General features: G+C 35.1%; 1 protein-coding gene across 2 annotated transcripts in view; it reads right to left on the bottom strand.

The window, feature by feature from the left end:
- HEATR1 (HEAT repeat containing 1) overlaps positions 1-12,993 on the bottom strand; it is a 56,521-nt gene extending 43,528 nt beyond the window's left edge. For both annotated transcript variants that reach the window (XM_074222955.1, XM_074222956.1), the window contains exons 1-8: positions 12,893-12,993; positions 10,850-11,001; positions 9,048-9,264; positions 5,679-5,820; positions 4,356-4,457; positions 2,541-2,681; positions 1,642-1,853; positions 1,369-1,502 (exon numbers count right to left, since the gene is read on the bottom strand). In XM_074222955.1, coding sequence (XP_074079056.1) covers positions 1,369-1,502; positions 1,642-1,853; positions 2,541-2,681; positions 4,356-4,457; positions 5,679-5,820; positions 9,048-9,264; positions 10,850-10,991 — 1,090 coding nt within the window. In that variant the 5' untranslated portion in view covers positions 10,992-11,001; positions 12,893-12,993. The remainder of the gene's footprint in view (positions 1-1,368; positions 1,503-1,641; positions 1,854-2,540; positions 2,682-4,355; positions 4,458-5,678; positions 5,821-9,047; positions 9,265-10,849; positions 11,002-12,892) is intronic.
- Positions 12,994-13,589: the final 596 nt, after the last annotated feature.

Here is a 13,589-nt window from a genome sequence, read left to right as displayed (position 1 = left end):
GTGGAGTTTAAACAAAGACCAGAGACTATTACCTTTAATTTAAAAAAAAGTTGCCTTATATACTTCATAATTTTGCTATTTCTTATATTTTACTTTTTTCCACAAGGATATAATTTTTTTTTCAACACATTCAATTTAAATGCAAATTCAATGTAAATCCAATTTAAATGTAAATTCAATGTAAACAATGTAAAGATTATCAGACTACCTTCTGTGGGTGGAGTGGGGGGGAAGGAAGAGAGGTTGGGAGAAAAACTGTAAAATTCAAAATATCACCAAAAAATGATAGAAACTACTATTGTATATAATTGGAAAACAAATAAAATATTCCTTTTTTTTTTTTAAAAAAAAGGTCCCTTGTATCTTTCATCCAGGGACCAACCAAACTAAAGAAAAGAGACTTGGTATCAGAAAACTGAGTTATAGGGGGGATAAATCTCTTTTGGACATAGCAGCCAAAGAATACTATCCACTAAGGCATGGAAGGGTTGCAATCTATATCAGTGGGGCTGATATCTATTCAATTTACCAATAGAGGACAAATCAGGATGGTTTCAAAAGACATTTTATCCTAGCTTTCATTGTTATTCAAAGATTTTTAAATATATTAAGACTGCATGGTGACTTAGTTTTCAAATCACTTTCATGTATGAAAAATCTTAAGATTTGATTATAAATTAAAATATCATGCACTCAGCATTATCTTCATTTTACATATGAGAAAAGAAAGACACAGAAATAAAACTTGTCAGTCACACTGCCTGTGACAAGAATTCAGGATTCTTTACTACTAAACCACTTCAGCAGCACAAGGAATTCTAAAAAGCTCTTAAAAACTTGAAAACTTAAAGTCTTTAAAGGGTCAAAAATCCACTTCAACAATTCCCTTCTCCAGCTAGGAGTTTTCATAGTCCTTACTAGACTAGTTGTATCATTAGTATTAGACCTAACATTGCAGTTGCTGGATTTCCAAAATAGTTGAGCCTCATTCATCAAAGAAGCTTAATTCTGAAGAGATGCTTGGAAATCAAACTTTACTAAGGAAAGCCTTTTTTTCTCATTGATAACATCAGGATGTTTTATAATAACTTCTGATTACTTATTAGCGGCAATTTAATTTAAGTGTTCCTTCTTACAGGATTGTTCTCAAGTATTTAATGAAATAAAAAATAAAAGCATCTTTTTATTTTATGAAATTTCCAATAACACATTTTAAGAAACATTTTCTCAATTAAGATTAGTGGGAAATTGTAATAGTTTAAAATTAGAACATTAAGAGGTTAAAGAACATCTGAAAAGCCAAGTATTAGAAAAGAATAAATCAATTTGTTTAAGACACATTACTTGGCACAATATAAAATCACATACCTGTAACATGATGAATAATAGTGACAACAAGATGAGGAAGCATGTAACTCAGAAGAGGACTGATATCATATGCCACTGAAATTTCATGTAGTAAGGGAACAAGATCAGGAACATTACATAGGTGAGCAAATAGCCTATAAAGAATAAAGTCTATATTATTGCTTCTAGTAGTCAATATAAGGCAATTCTAAGTTAAAAAGCATGCACCATGTAACTCAAACAAATTCAGCAGTTTCAGGAAGAAAAAATGTTTTTTCATTATCTTATACTTACTTTTTCCCAAGACCCTCTACTTTCTGTCTCTGCAAAAGCACGGTTAAGCAACCTAATCCATTCTTGACCAAAGAGGGGATTTTGGTTAAGGTTTTGCCAATCTGTGATGCCAAGGAATGAATAAAAGTGTCGTCCATTGTAACTTTCACTGAGACTTGACAAATTATCATGTAAGTTGCAGCTCTATAATCAGGTAAAGATGACTTCAGTCCCTAAGTTTTTTAAAAAAAAGAATGGAGAAAATTATAAATTATACTCCATCTTATAGATACACCATCCTCAGACGAATAAACAGAATTTAGACATACTTAAAAACCACACATTCCTGAGTTTACACATTCCCACTTTAAATTCCAACCCACTCACAATCTCTTCTTCACTCTCTCCAAAGATAATTACTTATTTCTGTCAGGTTTCTTTCATCCTAATTTTTACCTAAGGCCCCTGAAAGATTGAGAGCTTTAATTAGGGAAAATTTTTGAAGCATAAGAGATGAATGTCACTAAGGTGCCTATCAACAGAGGGAAATCTAAGGATGTTAAGAGTCATGGAAGTAGGTGGAAGAGGTATTGGCAATAACATAGGAAGGATATGTATAAAGAGATATGCAGTCTTTGATGCCTGGATTGGACCAATCTACTTTTTTTTCAAATGGTGAGAATAGTAGTCAGATAATTTGTCCTTGGAGATTTCCCAATAATAAGTTGTCAAGATGGAAGCTTTGGAGAGGGAAAGTTCTTTGTCTAGAAATTATTACTTCAACAATTATCAAATTTTTTACATGACTTAACTTTTATACAATTTATGTCAAATATTAATGTTCTTCTAAAAGAATACTTAGAAATTACTGAGTAGATGGGGGCTCACAATAATCCATTTCACATATAAAGAGAACAAACCTTTTGAATATAGGGGAAAAGCTTAGCAACTAAAGTGTCTGATATATCACTAGCAGACACTAGAGCTGATACAATTGTGGAAGCATAAAAAGTCAGTAGGACTCTCAACTGAGCTGAACTTCCAGGATACTCTGAAAAAACCTACAAAGGAAAAATCAGAAAGAATTAGACTAGGGAGACAATAACTAGCCATAAATATAGGAATAAAATTATTTTCTTCAGAGTTTTAAATCATTCATGCAACATCTTATTTTTATGCAACATAATCAATTCCAGATTATACCCCATAGAGTATCTGCTAAATTGGGAGATTGTGTTAATGTCATACTCCCAGCACCAGTAGGAATCTGTCATTGTATCAATATAGCTATATTTTTGGGGGTTTTTTTTTGGTTTGTTTTTAGGTTTTTACAAGGCAATGGGGTTAAGTGGCTTGCCCAAGGCCACACAGCTAGGTAATTATTAAGTGTCTGAGGCTGGATTTGAACTCAAGTACTCCTAACTCCAGGGCCAGTGCTCTATCCACCATGCCATTCCAATATAGCTATATATTTTAAAGCCAAAGGTTACTCTGTACCTATTTACCTTCTAAAATAATCTTTTTTTCCCCTATTATCAGGCCTTTCCTTATACAACTGATTTAGGGAACAATATTTAGTATACTTGGTTCTAATATTGCCTCAACATAACAAAGGTTGTTTTATTGTCACTTCAATTGGAAAACAGTAAATGACAGGGTCAGCAAAGACATTGCCAATTTCAGAGAGGTAGCAGCTGAGTCTTGCCAATTGCCTTCCAAATGCAGATTTTATATATATAAATAGAAACAGAGCATCTAGAGTAGGTATGTCCAACCCATGAATCCTGGGGCCCATTCCTTGGCTGATTAGCATTTGATGTTATGCTTATTGGGGTGTGGTTTACACTGTATTCATGAACAGGTTGGACACCCTTGACCTAGAGGATTGGAAAAAAAAAAGAGGGAAACTCAGGGGGCTCCATTCACAACTGGGGTCTTAAATACAATTTTCATGTTATATAACAGCACTCATGACCTCACAAGGGACCAATAAGCTCTCTTACTAATACCACAAACTAGAGCACCCAACCATTTCTGATATTATGCTTTTTCTTCTGTAAAATCAGAAGACTAAGTAGACTATTAAAGTAGAACTATTAAACTATTAAAAAAACTATTAACATATCTAGATGTTTATAGATATATGAATAAATTTTCCTAAAACTTCTTTTGGGTAACTTGTATTAAAATAATTTAATTTTCAGGGCAGCTAGGTGGCTTAATGGATAGAGTACTGGCCCTGGAGTTAGGAGGATCCGAGTTCAAGTCTGGTCTCAGAAACCTAATAATCATCTAGCTGTGTGACCTTGGACAAGTCACTTAATCCCATTGCCTTGCAAAAACCAAGAAAAAAATATCAATTTAGTTTTAAAGAAAGTATTTTATGTCATGTGACTAAATTATCATATTGCTTACTTTCTGACACTGTCTACAGAGTAAAAGAAAATTGTTTCATGTAATGATCTGAAGAAACATCACAATTGTGTCTGGATATTCTCCCTCTTAATAGCTAGTCTCCAAGAACTGATATGGTCAAGAAGTCCCAGACTGATGAGTCTTTCCAATAGATATGTCATCAACAGTCCCTATCTGAATTGAAATCTATCCTACCAAAATGCTTGCACTGGACAGGCTAAATTTTGAAAAACAAGAGGTCCACCTTCATGTCATGATGAAGCACCCGAATGGGACTTTAATGGACACTATACATACAGAATGAAACAATATATACTAACCTTTACAGATTTTGTTACTAGACTGCATATAAAATCCATGAAACCAAGGTCTTTGTAGCAATGGGTAACCAAAGTTCCTCTGGCTAAGTGAACTCCAGACATCTGTTGTTGGAAGAAACAGTCAAAATAAATTTAAAAGGGCTGAGAGCAATCTACCATTAACAAATTTAATCAGTTAAACAAATAATACAGTGCTCTGTACTAGATTAGATACTATCAATAAAAAAAAGTATTAAGATATATTTTTTGCTTTCAAAGTTTCTAATTCTAATTAGGGAAATAAGAATAACATATAAAAAATAATCAAAAAATATAAAATTAAATGCTAAAACAAGTGCTACAAAGCATAGGAATTTTGAGGAGATCATTTAGAGATAAAGAAATCAGTAAAGGCTTAGGGAAGGGGATGGGTAGGTTTTGGAAAGGCAAAGATTATGAATATGGGAAATCACCATTAAGGAAAACACAAAGGTGAGAATATATGTGTTTGTGGTGTGGTGAGGAAACTTTCTGCAATAATGCTATAAATTGTGTAGTGGGAAATAAGGTTAGACATATAAGATGACGGGGCAAAGTTTAGATCTGATGTGTCCTTAAATAGGGAGATGATGAATCTTAAGGAGATGAGGAGAGGCAGTGGATAGGAATTCACCCAAACCAACTAGAACAATGTTGAGAAGAAGCAAACTTGGGAGAAGAAACAGGATGGATATTTTTCCTCCCTTCTTCCCTCATAAGCTATTTCTATCACCCCTGCCCTATTACCTCTGACCCTTACCCTGACCCCAAAGCTCAGTCCAAATCACTTCCAGTGGAAGCAAGGAAAGAAGCCATAAAGGGATATGTGTAAATTATAGACTTTATGATACTTGCTCCATTTTCCCCAATTTTTAAAAATATCTTGATTTCTCCTAGTCTTAGAAGTTAGTTCTGTTTCTATCTTATTTGTTTTTTTGATAATTGACAGAACTAAAAACACAATTTGTACAATTTTAGACTACCATATTCAATATAAATATAAGTATTAAACATTTACTTTCACAATATAGCTTGCCCCTTTAAGGCTAGCAAAAAAATCGAATACACAAAATTTCCTAATACTTTGGGCCATTTTTTTTGTTCCTCAAAATTTCTTTTTATATAGAATGAACTCAAATTTAAAAGTTTTCCTACTGAATTAATTTTCTTTCATTGGTACTTACAATAAAGGAGCACAAATTTTTTTTAAAAAAAAAAAGTCAAATTTTTCCTTAATCAAGATTTTTAATCATGGCAACTATAACTAGATGCACATACCTGACAAATGTCATTTAATATTCATACCTTAACAGGTTCCAACCAATTCCATTTATGTGTTGGACTACTAATTCTTAGAAGTTGTATAACACGAACAAATATTTTTGTCTCATGATATGGAAGAACACAACCAATGAGGCTATCTTGATTGTAAAGATGGATGTGAAACCTAGGAAGAAGGTAAACAATTAAACTTATAAAATACATTATCAATACATTTTTTTCTCCAATAAGATAATTTAAAATGCCACATTTTCTAAACTTATTTGTGCTCAATTCTAGAAAAATACAGGGTGTGCTATAAGACACCAGTTGACATTTAAATTTTGTCAAAGTCATCACAATGTTATGGGAAAATGAACATGCATGTGGAACCCAGAGTTCACGGTCCTTACAGAAGTTTGCATTTTTATGACGTACAACAAAAGGAGGAAAAAAGGGGCATGGCGGGGGGGGGGGGGGGGGGGGGGGGGGGGATAAAGGTACAGTAAAAGTGGAAAAATACAAAAATCCCTGCCAAAGTGAGGAGCAAGGAAAAGCCTTCGCAAAAATCTTTTCTCTTGGGAGAGTCTGCTTATCTGCAAAGGACTCTAAAGGCATAAGCATTTTCCCAGTCTGGCACAAACTAGCTGGTGTCTGTCTTACCTCTCAAAGACACACAATGAATCCAGCTTGGAGAACAAACAATAAAATATGTTAGCTGGGAGTGTAGGGAGTGGGAGGAATAGTTCATCCTTGATGTATTCAGAACTTCCTGAATTCTCTGAGTTGAATGTTTTTAGAAAATATGGCAAATCGAAAAGACAAATTAAGGAGACCCCTTAAACATTATTTTGAAATACAATAGTTGGATGTTATAATGCTTATTTAATCTCATATTGCTGGGGGATCTTTGGATAAGTCATTTAACCTTTCTGGGCTTCAAATTTATCTTCTGCAAACTAAAGGTTTTGAACTGAATTATTTTTAAAGTTTTCTATTATCTCCAATGATCCAAGACAATTCCGAAGTACTCATGATGAATATATGTAATCCATCTCTGGAAGGACAGAACCGATGACTTGAGTACAAATTGAAGTATAATTTTATCACTATTTTTTGTTTGCATTGCTAATATGGAAATCTGTATGATTTCATATGTATAACTGATATGATATAGTTTACCTTCTCAGTGCAAAAGGGAGAGGGTAGAAAGGGAGATACTTTGCAACTCAAACTTTAAAAATACAAGGAAGCTTAAAATAAATAATATTTATAAATTATATATAATATGTTTTAGATTATAAATAAATAAATTTTAAAAAGAAATAAGCTTTCCACTGGTTGAATTGTGGCTTGCTAAAGAGAAGTAGCAGTGGGAGAGGGCAGGATAAGATCAAGAGATAGTTGGCAGTCCAGTTTGGCTGAAACAAATGTGAGAGCTCTTTATAGCAATAACTTGATAAATGAATATGAACTGCTTATTATTTTTTTCACAACAATAAAAATGTTTCCTGTATTTCTAAAATTCTATGCTTTAAAAGAAGCAATTTCTATATCTATGCCACATATTTATAAATATGCAATATTTGTTTCATATGTTAAAGTATATATCTAGGCAATCCACATCTAATGTCATCATTAGATTTGGGAAAAAAGTCAAATGATATTACATAATGAATAATAATGGAATTAGTTCTATTGTCAACAGTCAAAAAATGTTACACTGAAGTTTTCAGACCTCTTTGAGTGTACACACACACACACACACACACACACACACACTCTCTCTCTCTCTCTTTTAAAAATGTAAATTAAATGTTGAGAATAGACCCAGAATTCTAGCATTAGGTCCTAACCATTATATCAGATCTGTTCCTTCAATTAAATACTTAAATGAATGACCAAAACATCAATCCTGGTTGAATTACAAAACAAATTACAAAAATTGTGCCTAAAATACAATTAGGAATATACTTGTTAACATAACTGATCTATTCACCCTTTAAGAAAAGGGTAGATTTGGTTTCCTTTACAAAGAGAGGGATAATTTTAGAAATTTACTTCTAAGTCCTACAAACTACATATGGAGGAAAACATGAGTAGTTAAAAGACCCAAACATTCAAATTCAGATAAAAACTGATTTTTTTTGGAAAAAAAAGAACTTATCTAACTTTTTTCTTTCAATACTACAATATCTAAGAATTTCTGAGCTAGAAAGAACCTTAAAGATTGTCTAGAATGGGTTTTTTTTTTGGCTAGGCAATGAGGTTGTGACTTGTCCAAGGTCACACACCTAAATATGTATTAATTGTCTGAGGCCGGTTCAAACTCAGGTCCTCCTGACTCCAGGGTGGTGCGCTCTAAACACTGCACCACTGAACTGCCCCAAGGGGTTCTTTTTTTTCCAAGGTTTTTTTTTTTTTGCAAGGCAATGGGGTTAAGTGGCTTGCCCAAGGCCACAGAACTGGATAATTATTAAGTGCCTGAGGCCGGATTTGAACTCAGGTACTTCTGATTCCAGGGCTGTTGCTCTATCCACTGAGCCACTTAGCTTCCCCTCAAGGGTCTTAATCTGGGATCCATTAACATTTTTTTAAAAAGTATTTTGATAAATATATTTCAACATAATTGATTTCCTTTGTAAACTCATGTATTTTGTGTATTTAAAAACATTATTTAGAGGATCACAAATTTTACTAGAATGCCAAATTGCTATGATGTAAAAAACATTTTTAAGATTTTTGGATCTAGATTGATCCCCTCACTTTATAGATAAGGACAGAACAAGCCAAAAAAAGGAAGGTGATTTGACTAAAGTTACACAAAAAAGGGCACTCAATGTTCCTTTTATTGGATCAAACTTTCTCTGATATTTATGAGAATCTTTTATCTATACATCAGGTACACAGAGAGGATTTATGAAAATATAACAAAGATATAAATTTGTGGTCCTGATAGACTACTGATATTTATCACTAATCTACTATACTATTTGAGATCTGTAGACAAATGGAGAAAGGAATAGAACATGTGGTTGGAAGTATGTACCCTAGATTCTTCCCTAACAATTCAAGAAAAGGACAATTCTACATAGAAAAGAACATTTGAATATATCTTGTCTCAATGGGGACAGTCTCAAAAGTGAGGTATAGTGGGTTCATTTAAATAAAGACATATAAAGCCACTTATTACAAGTTCCTATATCTATTTTTGTAAATATCAAAATAAAAGGTTAATGTTAGAATAGAATGCTTGGTACTGCAATATAACAGAAAAAAATCTACTAACAATTTTTTAACTTTATAGTTAATTTTAAACTATAAAAATGAGTACTTTGAAGCCATTTTAATGATTTTAAAAATATACTTAGAATTTTAAGTCTAATTAGGTATGAATACAATTTAACGGACTACCTGTGAATCAACCACTCCAGGCACTTCTGTGCTGGCTTAAGCATGAAATAAGGAGAGAGGTGTATAAGAAATAATGAAATATTTTCATTCAGTTGTTTGTTCACTGCCTTAGTCTGAACACTCCTCTCCAAGCTTTTTGCCAACTGGCTGAACAAAGCAGACTCAAACTTCTGAAATGAAGGATCAATCCCAATAAGCTCTTCAAGGCCAGTACATCCTAAAAAAAAAAGGGGAATTTTGTATCAAAATTAGGACAATACATCTTATTGCCAAAACCTAGAAATATGACAATGAAATGTTAACTCCATTTATTCTTAATTCATATATATAATAAAAGTTTAGAACACATGCATTTGCTATTTAAAATATTCAAGTGACATAGTGATGCCTAGAGGTTGGTTGGGCAATGCTACAGAATTGTGAACTTTTTCCCATTCTGATCCTATCAGCAATTTGCTGCATGATTTAAAAAGCATTTGGTTTTACTTTCAAGTGAAGAAAATATTAATCTATCATTTAGGTATACCAAGCACCTTAAAAGAAGTCATCCCACAAATAAAGAGCATTGACTTTCAAATGGGAGAATCTAACTCAATGGTAAGTAGCCTTGCCTCTTTGGGTCTCAATTTCCTTTTCTTTAAAATGAATGGATAAAATTAGTTCTAAATACTTTAAGCAGTTTAGTTCTTAATACTATAAAATTATTAATATAAATTAATATTTACCACGTGAGTTCTTGTTAAATATTTTTTTTTGGGGGGGGGGGGAGCTAGGTAGCCCAGTGGATAGAGCACCAGCTCTGAAGTCAGGAGGACCTGAGTTCAAATCTGGCCTCAGACACTTAATAATAATTGCTTAGCTATGTGACCTTGGGCAAGTCACTCTTAACCCTATTGCCTTAAATAAATAGTTAAAAATATTAAGGGCTGTAAACTACATAGAATTTATTTCCAACTAAAACATTAAGACACAAACACATTTCTGATCTAACCTTTTATCTCACTACCCTCAGTAAAACTGGGTTTAGCTACTACATGCCATTCTCATTCTTTCCTACTCAAATGGAACTTTTCTAGTTCAAAATAATATTGAAAGAATCTTATAGATGGAAGAAACGACAGAGGTCCAACTTATTCTCTCCCACCCTCAATCCCAACCAGTCAAATCTCATCATAGGGAACCCATTACTTTCTAAAGCAGGTCAGCCTTTTTTTTTAAATTTTTATTTATTTAAGGCAATGGGGTTAAGTGATTTGCCCAAGGTCACACAGCTAGGCAATTATTAAGTGTCTGAGGCCACATTTGAACTCAAGTCTTCCTGACTCTTTATGTGTCATACTGATATCTATTTTTGTACCTCTCATAATGTAAAGCAAAGGTATCAAACTCATAGCCCTCCTAGAATGCAGCCAAATTAAAATCAGATGAAAATGTTATTGGGAAATATTTAACGAAATAAATTGAAAATACATTTCAATGTAAATAATGCTAAGTCAATATATGGCCCATAAGGATTGTTTCTATTTAAGTTTTATACCCTTTGGTGGATATTGACACAATCAGGGTAACATTAGATGCCTAATAAATTAGTTGATTTTTAAAAGTCCACAAAATCTGTGACAGAGAACTAGTTTAAAGCAACACATTTTGGTTTTTCAATTCCTCAATTTAGAAGTCACAGAAGACAACTCCTAAAAGCAGAGAATTTTTAGCATACTAGAGAATGCAAGAAAGGTTTTTGTATTATGAACCAATTCAGAAAATAAATATTAAAAATCCTTTTCTTAATGTGATGAGCTTACCTATAGCAAAGACAGTATCTCTGTCAATGCTGGCTGCTTCTTTACAATCAAACAGCAGGGAAGCAACCTCATGCCTAGCCAAGAGACTAGGATCATTTTGAGGTAGAGCAAGACGTTGAAGCTGCTGCGATAAAGACGTCATCCTTTATCCCCTTAAAAAAAAAAACCACAATGATAATGAGCAGTCTTAGGAACCAGTATACAATAGACATGAAGACCACAGGCAAACAGCATTGCTGCATCAGTGGTCTACTGAAGCATGAGATTTTTCAACCAGTTCAACAGGCATTTATTTAGTAATCGTCTTTCTTGTGCCAGACACTGATCAAGAGTGCTGAAGACAGAGACACAGCTGAGGTGGTATCTGACTCTTAGGCTGATGTTCTAAAAGTTGAGTTGACATGTGTGCTGCTGTTGCTGTTGGTCCTTTATTCTTGAAGACCAAGCTGTTGCTGTTGGTCTTTCGTTCTTGAAGACCAAGATATCAGGGAGGTGATACCATGAGAAAAAAGAGCTGGATTTTTGAGAGGGTATTGTGCTAAGTCACCAGCCTCCCTTTCTCCTTCACAGACATCTGAGTTCAACGATCAGATTATATGTGTACATGCATATGCACAATGTATATAAAATGAACACAAAGTAGTCTTTAGGGTCTAGAGGTGTTAGAAACTGGGGAACTCAGAAAAGATCTCAGAGAATCTAAAGGAAAAAGATCTTAGAGAATCTAAAGGAAAGAGGTGAGAAGAGTTCACTAATTTAGGCTCAGTTATACTTAAGCAACACAGATCAGAAATGGAATATCAGATGTGGGTAACAAGAAGTAATCTGTCTAGACTGAGAAGTATATGTAGAGAAGCGATGTGTAAAGAGTCTGGAAAAGTAGGTAAAAGCCAAGTTGCAAAAATGATTTAAATGTCAAAACTTTTTTTATTTCATTCTAGAGTCTAGACTTTGCATTTTCTTATAGGAGTCACTGGATGATATTGAATAGGTAAGTGCCACACTTTAAGAATTCAACTTTGTCTTTTAGTAGGAAGATGGGTTGCTAAGGGAGAGTATGGAGCAAGTAAGACAAGGTAAGAGACTTGTAGAACTCTGAAGGTGAGAAGTAATGAGGGCCTGAACTAAAAAGACCTGACAAATGATAGGATAATAGGGATCAAGAAGAGTGGGAGATGAAGGGTGGTTAGGTGGGGCAGTGGATAAAGCACCGGCCTTGGAGTCAGGAGTACCTGGGTTCAAATCCAGTCTCAGACACTTAATAATTACCTAGCAGTGTGGCCTTGGGCAATTCACTTAACTCCATTTGTCTTGCAAAAACCTAAAGAGTGGAAGATGACTAAGATTTTATTGGGTGACTCAAAGGATGGTGGGTACTTTTTTTTAGTAATGTATAAAAAAAATCATTTGTACAAAATAAGAATAAATAAATGGAAAAGAAAAAAAAGGAAGGAAAGAAAAAACAAAAGCGCAGCATCAGGAAAATTCTGCTAAGAGTATCCGGGAGACGTTAAGACAGTCTGAATTTTCAGCAAAAACAACATAAAACAAGTATTTACCTGGAACTCTGAATCTCAGTTCCACTAGTCAGATTGCTAAAGGTTGAGAAATGAAGGTATAAAGAACTAAAGACAACTTTTTGCCCCCAGGAATTTTTTGCTTATTTATTTAAGGCAACGGGGGAGGCCACAGAGCGAAGCAATCATTAAGCGTCAGAGGTCGCGTTTGCACTCAGGTCCTCCCCAGGCATTTGACCGTGAAACCGGAGAGATTGGGGCTTTGGCTTGAAGCAATGGTTAAGGGAGGGTATTGGGATTTTCAGGATGAAGGCCGGCAGATGATGAGATTAAGGAAGAAGAGCGGAGATGACAGCCTTGCTGCGAGGGGCAGCCCCTCCGAAGGCCCGGGGCACAAGCCCGGGCAGCAGCCGCGTGGGAGCGGACACGCCCCTCCGGGGCCCCCCAACCTCCCCAACCCGAGTCCGGCCAACTCCAGCTCCCTATCCCCTCCCCCCGACAATGGCGCCGCCCGCTCCGGCCCCACCTGATCTGGCGAATCTCTCTCTTCCCGGCTCGGTGCCTCGAGTCCGGCGGGCTCAGCGGAAAGCTGGGAGATTTCCCCGCATGGAGAGGGAGAGCCGGAACTCTGACCCGGAAGCTAAGGGAGGGGAGCGAGAGCACTTCCGGAACTACTCTCGCGATAGAATCCACGGAGAGGTGAATTGGCTCAGCCCCGCCCCGTCAGTCCTCCGAAGGCGGGGCTAGGAATCCACGTGACCCGTTGCTCCCGCCCACTTGCTTTAATTTTTATTTAATTTTTTTTTTTTTTTGGAATTTTTGTAAGGCGATGAGGTTAAGTGGCTTGCCCAAGGCCACAGGGCTAGGTAATTATTAAGTATCTGAGGCTGGATTTGAACTCAGGGACTCCTGACTCCAGGGCGCCACCTTATACTTGCTTTAGAATGGAATTTTCTTCTTCCATTCATTCCTTCTTTGGAGTCTTGTCAATGCACAGGACTGAGAGAACCTGGGACAAAAATCATGTTCCCACGTGGCTGAAGAAAAGAGTTCCTGGAATAACCTTCCAACCATGTGGCAGTTATGGAGAAGGGAACCATATACTTTGGGCAGTAAGACTTACTAAACCACAACTTGTGGAGAAATGTCAATCACCTAAATTTTTTTTAGGCTGAATTTATATATTTTTTCTTTTTTTCCCCTCTTTTTTGAAATATAAAGAT

The sequence above is a fragment of the Macrotis lagotis genome, chromosome 2, assembly GCF_037893015.1.
Source record: "Macrotis lagotis isolate mMagLag1 chromosome 2, bilby.v1.9.chrom.fasta, whole genome shotgun sequence".
Lineage (NCBI taxonomy): Eukaryota > Metazoa > Chordata > Mammalia > Peramelemorphia > Peramelidae > Macrotis > Macrotis lagotis.
The sequence above is the reverse complement of the archived record's forward strand: the minus strand, read 5'-3'. Positions and strand labels throughout refer to the sequence as shown.